The sequence below is a fragment of the Papaver somniferum genome, chromosome 10 (genome assembly GCF_003573695.1).
Source record: "Papaver somniferum cultivar HN1 chromosome 10, ASM357369v1, whole genome shotgun sequence".
NCBI classification, from domain to species: domain Eukaryota; kingdom Viridiplantae; phylum Streptophyta; class Magnoliopsida; order Ranunculales; family Papaveraceae; genus Papaver; species Papaver somniferum.
Window position 1 is genome coordinate 61,506,382 of NC_039367.1, and position 12,424 is coordinate 61,518,805.

The 12,424-nt window shown below is 36.9% G+C and overlaps 1 protein-coding gene across 1 annotated transcript; it reads left to right on the forward strand.

Moving 5' to 3' along the window:
• The first annotated feature begins 234 nt into the window (after window positions 1-234).
• LOC113318277 (probable serine/threonine-protein kinase abkC) lies at window positions 235-4,488 on the forward strand. The gene is made up of 5 exons (XM_026566427.1): window positions 235-553; window positions 1,605-2,922; window positions 3,016-3,285; window positions 3,449-3,604; window positions 4,085-4,488. The coding sequence occupies exons 1-5, from the start codon at window positions 546-548 to the stop codon at window positions 4,202-4,204; spliced, it is 1,872 nt and encodes a 623-aa protein (XP_026422212.1). The 5' UTR covers window positions 235-545; the 3' UTR covers window positions 4,205-4,488.
• Window positions 4,489-12,424: the final 7,936 nt, after the last annotated feature.

A 12,424-nucleotide genomic window follows, 5' to 3' on the forward strand; every position in this document is an offset into this window, starting at 1 on the left:
AATTGATTTGATTTTGGTTGATTTAAGGTGAAAAGGGTAATCTAGTCAATTTACATCCCCTTTAGGACATCCCCTAACCAATCAAAGGGACATTACTATCATAATACCGCCCCTCTAGTAAATCATGCCGCCCCTATAATAAGATTGTTTCTGAACAGAAGGCAACGTGGTCACTGAGAAACCCAATCGAGCCAACTGCTTCAAAAGACGCACCACAAATAGCAATGCCTTTTTCTGGACAAGTATGGTCTTCTCTGTGAACGCAGAAAGAAAAAAAGTGAATCATTTTACCTGCAAAGAAAGAGACAGAGAACAGAAACATCCTTAAAAGATCTAATAAACTCCCTATCCGACGCCTTCACAATCCCTGATTTCTCTCTCAAAAATTTCTCCAAGTTTTCATTTTCTTACTGTCAAACAGAAACCTAACAAATTGAAAAGAGAAAAAGAATGAATAACAAGGAGCCTAGCAAGGGCTGAGTCAAAAATGTCAGAAGGAATCCAGTTTCATCATAGGCATATCTTATTCGTAACATCCTTCTACCATGTCGATGTGAGTATCTCCCTGTTTCCGTATAAGTTTCAATATCTCATACTTCTCTAGTTATTAGGGTTTTTGAATCAATTAAGGTTTATCCCGATTTAAGTAAGCTTAGTCCGATTATATCCGCCCATTTAGGTTTCTTGGCTATATTTTGTTGGGTTTTTATAGGTTGGGGATTGATTAAACCATTTAAATTGGCATCAATTTATTTTGGATTTGCTCGGTGTCGAAAACCATACAGTCCTTTGTTACGTAATTCATTTGGTATTATCATCCGACAACTTTACTAGAGAGGCAATTTTTATGCGTGTAGCTACTGAAGTAGCTCAGGAGTTGTTGATTAAGTGTAAGAAATGAATTCTAATCTGCCTTTTTGGTTGATTCTATTCGGCATTTTTTTTTCTTTGTTGAATTTGGTTTTAATCAATTTGTGACAAATAATGCTTAATGAAGGCTGCAAGGTGCTGAAGTAATCACATTACATCATGTCCTTAGTTAGTCATGCTTTGAGTACTGTAATAGGTAAAGTATTAAAAACTTAATCTAGCATGTCAGAGGATATTCCAGCAGACATCAAAAACATTTAACATGGGATTTGTAAGTTTGCTGTGAAGTTGTTGAAGCATCTCTTTGTTTGCTCAGCTGCCAGAACTTTTTGTTTGATAATGTATGATTATCATTTACGCAATATTGATCTAGTGTAGGGATCTTATTATATGGGTCTTCTTCCTCTTTGGCTTTGTTCGGGATCATTTTGTTTTCCAGTTTATTACCCTTTATAATTAATTTATTCCAATTCTTAACTAATCTCCCGCTGGTTAAAAGAGCATTTTTCTGCAACTTCGTAAGCCATTTCTCCTACTTTAATGCGATATAGGTGGAAGATCACAAAGAACAGCTGTGATTTGTAGCGCACCATAGTATATTCTGTGTATGGGTAACCGTAAATTAGGTCACCCAGTAATCACGTTATAATCAGGCTATTGCGAAACATCAAGATATTGTGGTGTCTGCGATTTGTCTGTCGATTTAGCTTCTGACATTTTTGGCTGAAATGTAGGTTTTCGGCATTCCGAAACATAAAAAAAGCTGCACATTTCCTTAAAGCAAACAAGAGAAGTAGTCTTTTAGAAGTTCAAAGGCATGGAGGAACCGTTACAGCTGGACTTCCTTCCTTCACACATAGGTTCTCTAGTAGAGGGCAGTTTGCAAAGACATTCTATGAAACGAAGTCGAAGGAAAACTTATATTGTTCCTCTAAGAGGTTCTCAGTTCTTTGTGCCAGTAAAACAGTGACATATCATGCCCAGATTGCTTGGAAGCATATATCTCACATATGTTCCTACCGGGGGCCAGTTTTTCCACCGATAAGTAGGATTGCTTGTGCTGTGAGCCTGGCTTTAACCAGATCGAATTTGATAGCTCCTAGCATCATTGGTCTCATTATTGGAGAAGTAGCATGGACACAGAGGGCATTTGCAGACGCCGGAAGTTTCCCAGTGAATAATTTATACATGCATGCACAAGATGGCCATGTTTATTTCACATCATTCTTGTTTTCAATCATTGAAGTGTTCGTTATTTTGTTGAGAGCATTGTATTTGGCAATTTTGTTCTCTCCCAGCATCGCGATGGCTCCGTTTGCGGATTCTTTTGGTGTTCAGTTTAGGAAAATGTGGCTGCAAATTGTCCATCGTACATTAGAAAGGGCAGGTCCAGCTTTTATAAAATGGGGTCAGTGGGCAGCTACACGACCTGATCTTTTCCCCAGTGATTTGTGCACTGAGCTTACAAAGCTCCACAGTAACGCCCCAGCACATAGCTTTGCATGCACGAAAAGAACTATTGAGAATGCATTTGGTAGGAAACTTCCTGAAGTTTTTGAGAATTTTGAGGAGGAACCTGTAGCTTCCGGAAGTGTTGCCCAGGTGCATCGAGCTACTCTGAGATTCTGCTATCCTGGTCAAAAGATTAAACCCATTTCTGTTGCTGTAAAGGTTAGGCATCCTGGAGTTGGTGAAGCGATCAGGAGGGATTTTGTAATCATTAATACTGTAGCTAAAATCTCAACTTTAGTGCCAACTTTGAAGTGGTTGAGACTGGATGAAAGTGTGCAGCAGTTTGCTGTTTTTATGATGTCTCAGGTTGATCTTGCAAGGGAAGCTGCTCATTTAAGCCGTTTTATATATAATTTTCGCAGATCTAAAGATGTTTCTTTCCCTAAACCCTTGTACCCGCTTGTGCATCCTGCTGTTTTAGTGGAGACCTATGAGCATGGAGAAAGTGTTTCTCACTTTGTCGATGAACTTGAAGGGAACAACCAGATAAAAAGTGCTCTTGCACACATTGGGACTCATGCGCTTCTCAAGATGCTACTGGTATTAAATATTCGTCGAAGTTGATTGCTACCCTTTATCAAGTTTTACTATTTATTTGGAATACTTTATGAGATCTAGTCTTCTTTATTTCAGGTTGACAATTTTATCCATGCAGATATGCATCCAGGAAATATACTTGTTAGAGTGGCTAAGAACAAGCATTCACCTGAAGGGCTTTTCAAATCTAAGCCTCACGTGGTTTTCCTTGACGTAGGCATGACAGCTGAACTCTCTAAGAGTGACAGATTAAATTTATTAGATCTTTTTAAAGCTGTTGCCCTTCGTGATGGACGCACGGCTGCCAAGTGCACGCTTAGTTTATCTAGAAAACAGAAGTGCCCGGACCCTGAGGCATTCATAGAGGTAACTCTTTAAATCATCCATGTTAGAAAAAGAAGTTCTAAACCTTCATGCAATTTGCTTGTGGTGTAGCTTATTCCAAGCAGAAAAATGTATAGCTTTAAGTATCTAGTTCTATGTTGAAAAAAGAGATAGCATACCAAAAAATTGTGGTGCTGTCTAACAGGAATTGGAGAAGACATTCAGTTTCTGGGGTACGACAGAAGGTGGTAATCTCCATCCAGGAGAGTGCATGCAGCAATTGCTTGAGAAGGTTCGGCGACATAAAGTCAATATCGATGGAAATGTTTGTACTGCAATGGTAACCACCTTGGTTCTTGAGGTAATCTCTTGCACTTAACTTACCGCAATGTCATCCATAATGAACCTTGCTAGATGATTTTGACTTGGTAATGAATCTCTGTCCTAAAAAGACATGCAAATGGAAAATGGTTTGATATGGTTGAACATGATCATATTCATGTTCTCTACAAAGAGAGACTCATTTTTGTCTTTGCTGCATCTTATTCCTACTCTGGTGCTCAGGGTGGTGCTAATTTTGCTAGGTTCAATGAATTCATTAGTCATGTATATTGATAATTTTAAACCGCATGAAAAGAGACGAATGAAAAATTGATAAAATTATAGTATCGGAGTAAATTTGTTTAGTGGCTGAGTGTTATATATTCTTTTTATGTATATCTGCATGTGGAATGGCAGTGAAGGTTGCTGATGTAATTACAGTTTTTTCAAAAATTGTCAAAATTTTGAAGATCTGTCAATCTACTTATCAAACATTTTGGTTGACTTTTTGTTGTTGTAGGGTTGGCAGCGAAAGCTTGATCCAGATTATAATGTACTAGACACACTTAAAACATTATTATTCAGAGCGGACTTGTCAGAGTCTCTCTCCTATACAATCGAAAGACTCATGGCCCCATGAGGTATAAGCGGAATGAAAATTACAACGTTAGGAGGATTGTGATACTGTCGTTGCACAGCAATAACATCCTCTGTAATCTGAGTGTTTCTTGGTTTAACTTTTTTTCTTCTCCCAAGCACAATTTTGAAGCCTCACCAATTCTTTAAGCAAAAGAGAACAATAATGAAGGAAGCCGCAGAGGAAATCAAATAAAGAGATTCTTATTTATTTCATTTTTGCACATCTAATCTGTAATATATTTGGATAGTCCATTATTCAAATTTCGAATTTATGTGCAAGTAAAATACACAAGCGTCAGCAAATAAATAGACCTGGTAAAAAGGGGAAAATAAAATTAAAAAGAAGCCCGTCAGGCAAGGAAAGAATTGTAAGACGAGTAAAGTAAGCAAACTGGCTTTCAGCGTTGCGCTGATTTGGCTTCTCTTTTCTTGGATGGTGTCTTTATACTCCATCCCAAAACGTGTATTTCATCGGTCTGTTTTGTTATAGAAGTTTATCCAAATTTACGTGTACGTTATAAATAGATATGGACGCGCAGTTAATTAACTATTTCCCTAAGGCGCTTGATTAATGTTGCCGCCATCAGCGCGATTTCGAATAAGCTTATCAAAGATAGAAATGTACATCTTAGTTAGATGTCTTACTTACATATATCTAGTTAAATCTTCTTCTAATTCGTTGGTTGATTATTCCCTTAGCATCGTTGTGAACAAGATGCAAAACCTCTTGAGGAGGACGAGCTCGCCAAATGCAAGGTTTATTCAATTTGTGTCCCATTCTTGCAAATGTATCAGCAGTTCTATTACCTTCCCTGTAAATATGAGTCATCTTATAACTATTCAATTCAGGTAAAATCAAATTTATAAGTTTAACTCTCCTTTGTATTTCTTCAGGCCCAACTGGTATCTGGTTTGCAATGATTTCAAGCAATCTTTTTTCGTCTCCCTCGAACCAAACATTTTGCAAGCCATTTTCGAGAACCAAGTCAAGGCCACGCTGAAGCGCAGTTATTTCTGCAATGGTGCTTGTTGTTTTCCCTATTGGTTCTGAGTAACCAAGAAGGAAATCGCCTTTATGGTTTCTTACAACTCCGCCAATGCTTCCCATTCCGGATTTATATTTCACCGAACCATCAAAATTTAGCTTGCTCCATCCAATATCAGGTCTTTCCCATTTTACTTTAATGACTTCCTGGTGGAATTTCCTTAACGACAAACCAATTTGGTATTTGAGTCTTTGGTGCGCACATAATTTGGCAAAATTGAGAATCATTTTCTTAAACTTCGATTTTGATAGAACACTTGTTTACAACATAAATGTAAAACAAAAGTACTAGTGAATGCTGGCAAGAAATGTACATAAAAATGGAACGACAGCAAGAAGTTTGAAGACCCAGGAATTTACTAAATAGCAATCAAAACGCAAAACAGGAGCAATATATCAAGAATCAAGAGACCTCCTAATTCAAACTTGGAACAAATTTAAGGTGTAGGTGATTAAAATAGAGTTTGCCCCCGTTCCTTTGAATTGACAATATTTGTAAACCAGAATAAACATGGAGTAGAACGAGAGGAAGTTAGATTGTTTTCTGTTGATATTAGTAGGGCAAGCAAAGAATAAAAATCAAATCACTCTAGAACTCCACATATTTGGAGGATCCCCGCAGACTACTATCCGATGATTTTCACAAAGAGAGAGGGCAAATTTGAATTGGATGGTAGTTTAAGCTTAAACTGAAAGTAACCGTCAAAATAAATTATCATTTTGCTAAAATTTAGTGGAAAAGAGAAAAGCAGTTAATTGAACTGACCGTCAATTCTTAACTAACTACGTATCCTTGAACCACGAGAGATTATTTTTCTTATAAAGAGATGCCACTCTGGGATTTTATTGCAAAACGAATGGAGGGGAGTTGGGCCACAATCTGTGCATCAACACTTTTCTGGAGACCTGTTTCGAGGCATATTCAAATTATGAGCCGAACCTATGTTTTGTCTAGGTTTGGATGATAACTTTTTAACCGAACTCAGACAAATGTATGTCTCAAAATATTTGAGTATGTCTCAAAACAGGTTTCTTTTTCTGGATAGCCAAACCCATCCAATGAAAAAGTGAGCCGTCTACTTTGTTGTTAGCATTTAGTTGGCTAAACAATCTTCAATCTCTTCAACAAAACAATAAAATCATCTCTAAGCTCCCCTAAAGTTGAAAATGCCAAGACACAAATACTATAACCATGGGAAGTGCAATTGGTCAAATACTTGTTGTGTTTGCGGCTAACAACAACGGAAATGGCATGGCCCGGGGTAAAGCTATGAAGTCCTCCTCCGAAAAAAGGTGATACCCAAGTAACATCAAAGCACGTGTCTTGACCATTCTCCCAATTTTACACCAAGATGTCCGCGGGTTTCAGCGCACAAACATTTTCTGACAAAAACCCCAGTAAGGCTTTCTTCCTCGTAGCGACGCCAACTTTATAATAAATGTCGAGAACTACATCTCGAACCAAATCGTGCCTAAACTTGAGGTCGACCTCACTTGCACAGTGAAGAGCATGATCACCGAAGACATCTATAGCACTATCACAACTAGGACATGTACTGCCTTCAGGGAATAAAGGGATACCAAGCCGGTATTGGGCTACAACTCGAAACTGTCTCGCCCCTAGTGTTTGATTAAGCCCAGCAATGGGAATGCCCATCAAATAATCCATCGCATGCACCATCATATTACTTTGCCACAATATCGCATCCCTAGCTGTCAAAGAAAACTTAGATGGTATCTCCTGCTTAACAACATCAAAGAATTGAACTTCCAATGCTTTCATAGGATAGGGGGCAGTAGCACTAGGGTTGAAAGTGGAGAGACCACAGGTGAAAAAGCGGGGGTCTAACAACCACACCCAATATTTCGCTTAGCAATATGTATGGACTAACTCCAATATACTTTTAAGAGAATCAACTAGACAGTCAGACTCAATCTTAATAAAAGTATATCAAAGAGTTATATCTCTCTTTCTCGATTCAATACTTACTCAAGCAAATAGAAATCTGAGAGTCTAATTGAATACAAGAGAAATCACTTGAACGGTACCAAACACCAATGTTCAAGTATCAATCAATTTCAATCAACAACCAAAGGTTGGATTTCCCAATTGATTGATTCAACGCACAACCTGTGATATTTCAATTATATAAACAAATATAATGTGGAAAAGAAATAACACAGACACCAGAAGTTTTGTTAATGAGGAAACCACAAATGCAGAAAAACCCCGGGACCTAGTCCAGATTGAACACACACTGTATTAAGCCGCTACAGACACCAGCCTACTACGAACTAACTTCGGTATGGACTGTAGTTGAACCCCAATCAATCTCACACTGATACAAGGTACAGTTGCGCTCCTTGCGTCTCTGATCCCAACAGGATACTACACACTTCATTCCCTTAGCTGATCTCACCCACAACTAAGAGTTGCTACGACCCAAAGTCGAAGACTTTAATAAACAAATCTGTGTCACACAGAAAAGTCTACGGTAATAGATAAATATGTCTCCTACATAAATACCTACGAGTTTTTGTTCCGTCCTTTGATAAATCAAGGTTAACATGAACCAATTGATAACCCAGACTTATATTCCCGAAGAACAACCAAGTATTATCAATCACCTCACAATAATCTTAATCGACTAGCGAAAGAAGATATTGCGGAATCACAAACGATGAGACGAAGATGTTTGTGACTTCTTTTATATCTTTCCTGTCGGAGAAATCAATCTCAAGCCAATATTACGATTGTACTTAGTACGATAGAAACAACAAGATCAGATTACACAACTACAAGAAAATTAGTATCGGTCTGGCTTCAAAATCCCAATGAAGTCTTCAAGTCGTTAACCTATAGGGTCTAGGTAGAAACCTAAGGTTAAATGAGAATCGACTCTAGATAATAGTATCACACAGGAGGTTTTGGGATTAGGTTTCCCAGTTGCTAGAGTTCTCCCTTATATAGTCTTTCAAATCAGGGTTTGCAATCAATTTTAGCTTAGTAACAAAGCATTCAATATTCACCATTAGATGAAAACCTGATTAGATTCAAGCTAATATCTTTCAACCGTTAGATCGAAACTTAGCTTGTTACACACAAATGAAATGCACGTTTATCTAGGTTTGTGTAACCGTACCCAAATATGTACATCTAGTTGGTTCAACAGTAGTTAACCAAATGGTTAGTCATATGAGCACTTTCATATCAACCATATTTTTCTTTACCATAACTAGTTCAAATGACTCAAATGAACTAGTTAGAGAGTTTTTCAATTGCTTAGATCTTATAGAAGTATACAAGACACAATCGAAACAAAAACGATTTGATTCAGTCGAATCAATTCATGAACTTTATAGCCACGGTTTGCAAACTTGCATTCCTTAGTTTAAATAAGTTTAAGTTCACGAATAATTGTTTTTAGAAAATAACAAACTTAAGTACGCGGACTGGTACGCTGACTTAAGTACTCGGAATAAGTTTGTTTTCAGTTCGCAAACTCCAGCAGAAATTCTCGGGATGAGAACCTCCGACAGTACGCGCACTGGGTACGCGGACTCTAGTTCCGGTTTTCCTGAGCAGCAAAGTACGCGTACTTTGGTTCAAGGAATAAGGACTTATACATGTATGAGTTACCACACAATGTTTATATCCAACCATGGTTATATAATCCAAACTCTCATTTCAATCATTGAAACATTCTTAGAGGACGTTATATAGTTGTTGTTCACACACTATTTTTCGTCAAAGCAATTTTCAAGTAATTGAAACTTGATATGACTTTCGTCACTAGTAAAGATAAACTTAGCCAAAGCGAAAGCTTACCAACACATATTTCGAGAAATAGATAAGCGAGATAAACTCGGCTCGAAATAGAAAATGTGTATAATCAAAGTCTATATAACAAAATGACTTTTGTCTCAAGATAGGAGATAGAGTAGATAGACTTTTGAGTGATAGATAAGTTCAAGTCTCCACATACCTTTTAGTCGATGAAGTTCCACCAGTTCCTTGAGTAGTTCTTCGTCTTTGTATGATGATCGCCATGGAGTCTTGAGCTCAGCTACGCTTTATATCCTAGTCCGACACTTATCTATAAGTAGACTAGAAATCAAGACTTATAGTTTTGATCACTAACATTGACAAACATGCTTGAGATAGCAACGCGAGTTCGACCGAGCAGTGCTCTAACAATCTACCCCTTTGTCAATTTTAGTGACAAAACTATCAATACATATGGAATACAAAAATAGATAAATAAACTTTTGTAGCTTCTCTTCCACATGCCTGATCTTCTTGGTTCTTCAACATTACTCGAAATCTTCGTCACTTCCAAGTACTCCAATGATCCCAAAGGTTGTAAGTTTAGTATCACCGTTGTTGAAAATTCGTAGTCATAACAATGAGAAAACAAGAATTCTCAATCATTGTTATACAATGTCATAGTATTATTATACAACATCAAAGTTCAAATGTATCACAACTTCGACAACAATACTATGGTGATATGTATCACTCCCCCTTAGTCAATACTCCATCTCACATGGAAACCACACCCCTTACATAATGATCCGAAAACCATATGTATTTGTAGTGTGAAGTACACATTAATTCTCCCCCCGTTTTGTCAATAAAATTGGCAAAGGTACGAAAACTAGTGGGATCCTAATGAAATTTCCATAGAGACATTTCATAACCAAAAGATAGCACATATCAAGTTTTTAGATGCCATCATATAGCCGAAGCTAAATGCATTCATCAAGGAGTTTATAAAGATACGAGATAACCCCTATAATATTCCACAACCGCACTCCCCACAAAGATTTGGCAATTAAGCACAAGCTCAATTAAGAACTCTCCCCCATAAAATGTCATTCCCGAAAGAACAACAAGAGCGACCCTACTTTCACAAGAAAAGAAGGATTTCTTTGGACATAACAAATCACATACGAATATGAATTTGAATCAAAAAATACTCAATTAAATTAACCACAAGAAAACCCATGATTAATTCAATCAGAATACACAACTAAATTACCACAAGAGTGTGATCAATTCAATTGGTCATGCTCGACATAAGAGAACTTACAGAGCCGCACAGTATATACATAAAATATGGATTAGGGAAGATCACTACTGCGGAATAGACAAGGATTCATTCTATTTTCCATCACTATTTGCACAATGACATACAATACACATACTCCTTGTAAACAAAAGTTCATCCTATCTTCCATCAATACTTGCATAATGACATAATAAGCTTAAAACATTTGTAATGTCAAAAGTTCATTCATTCTTTTATCGATACATGCATATCGACATATGAAAGACTTAACTTTTGACAAGGTATGGGACAATCATAGTTCACGGAGGCAAACACACATATCCCATAACAAATTTGCAATATATAAAACCATAAAGATTAATACTGCAAAAATCATCTTCCAAGCAACTTTTTAGAATTTAAGCAAATAAATCTAAAAACAATAAAGATGAAAACGTTGGACATAGCTATGTGTAATCACAATAATGGCTATTCCAAACTCTAGTTATTATTCCTAAAATCACAAGAATAAAATTCTCATAAGAAGATTTACTAGATGTTAAGACCTTTGAAGAATTCTTTATCGTCCCCGAACTCCTTGTCGTCAACAGCCATTGGGACATAAGGTTCATGAAGATAGGAGTTAATATCAATAAACCTTCTTGACTGATGTCGAACTAGGGCCTTCTGAATCTCATGAGTCTTAAGTACAAAAGCCTTTATTTGTTGAATCTCCTTTCGTGTCTCCTTCAACACTTCAAGAACATCAGAAAACTTCTGAGAAATTGAAGGAACAACTCTTGGATTTCTCACATTCCTTCTTTTCCTTTTCAAAGTTGAAGTCAGCGGACATTTCTCTTTTTCCTTCATGATTGATGGCTTGAAAATCATCTTAACATCTTTTCCATCAGAAGACATAATACTTGGAGCATCCATAAGCGTATGGGTTTGTGAGAGGAAATCACAATTCAACTCAACAAGTAGTCTTAAGATAAAATAAGTTTCAGGGAAGGAAAAAAGAATGTAGGGTTACACAACCTTTAATAGGTTCGTGCATGCACAATTCTAAACCCTAGAGAGAGTAGAATTGTCGAGAATAACCCTCCTTTATTAATAGACAGGGAATTCCTATTTTGTATAAAAAACAAAACTAAGAAAAGATGAAAGAAAATTTTTCCTAAAGCCTGAGAGGTGTACAACCTTGTCTCTTTTGATCAGGCACATGAGACAAGATCACCAAATCAACACAATCAAGTTGTGTTGCGGTGCATAACAATCTGTCCACCATGTTCCTCTTGAGAGGAATCCATAGACATCTGTCTATCATAACGATTGGACCATGATTTCTTCTCTAATGGTCTTGTTTTATCCTTGGAAACTAACTTCTTAGACGAAGATAAAATCTTACATACCTCAGCGGTCTTTTGAACAAGTTTGAGCTTGTTTGCTAATTGATTTGCTCTTCGTTGAAGTTTGTTGACATGTCTCAATTTGTGTTTATAGTTGTAACACTTTGATAGTTCATGACCTTTGAGTGAATAATACGAGCACGTCAACCTTGAATATAACTCAGGCATCTGAGATGTGCAAGCTGCTAGACACATAGTTGAACCTGAAACATTATTCATAGAGTTTCCAAAAGAGAGGTCAGTTTCATCTTCCAGATTGGTTGAGTTTTCTTCTGAAAGAATATCAAGATTTATGTATGTATTGCTGCAATTATCAAAATAAATATTCTCATAAAGAAGTGCAACACTTGATTTTTCGTCTTCATTAGAATCATAGTTGTCAGACATTTCATCAAGAGTTGCAGCAAGACCTTTGTTCCCAGTATATTTCTTTCGATTTGGACACTCATTTGCAAAATGACCAAAGCCTTTACACTTAAATCAGTGAGGCATATCCTCGTCATTAGTTTCATCATTATCCCTATTTTTAGGAGGAACACGATTATGTGGTTTATCTGATGACTTGGATTTATCTCTGGAGAACCGTTTACTTCTCTTCAAAAGAAGATCCCTAAACTGTCTTGTGATCAACGAGACTGACTTGTCAAGATCTTCATCTGATGAATAAGCCTCAAAAAGATCATATTCAGAGATGTAAACACTTTTACTTTTGTCAA

Bases quoted from the DNA above. Each gene is read 5' to 3' on its own strand.
- LOC113318277 (XM_026566427.1), top strand. The intron at 2,923-3,015 runs GTATTAAATATT...TCTTTATTTCAG, and splicing joins CGCTTCTCAAGATGCTACTG to GTTGACAATTTTATCCATGC. The intron at 3,605-4,084 runs GTAATCTCTTGC...TTGTTGTTGTAG, and splicing joins TAACCACCTTGGTTCTTGAG to GGTTGGCAGCGAAAGCTTGA.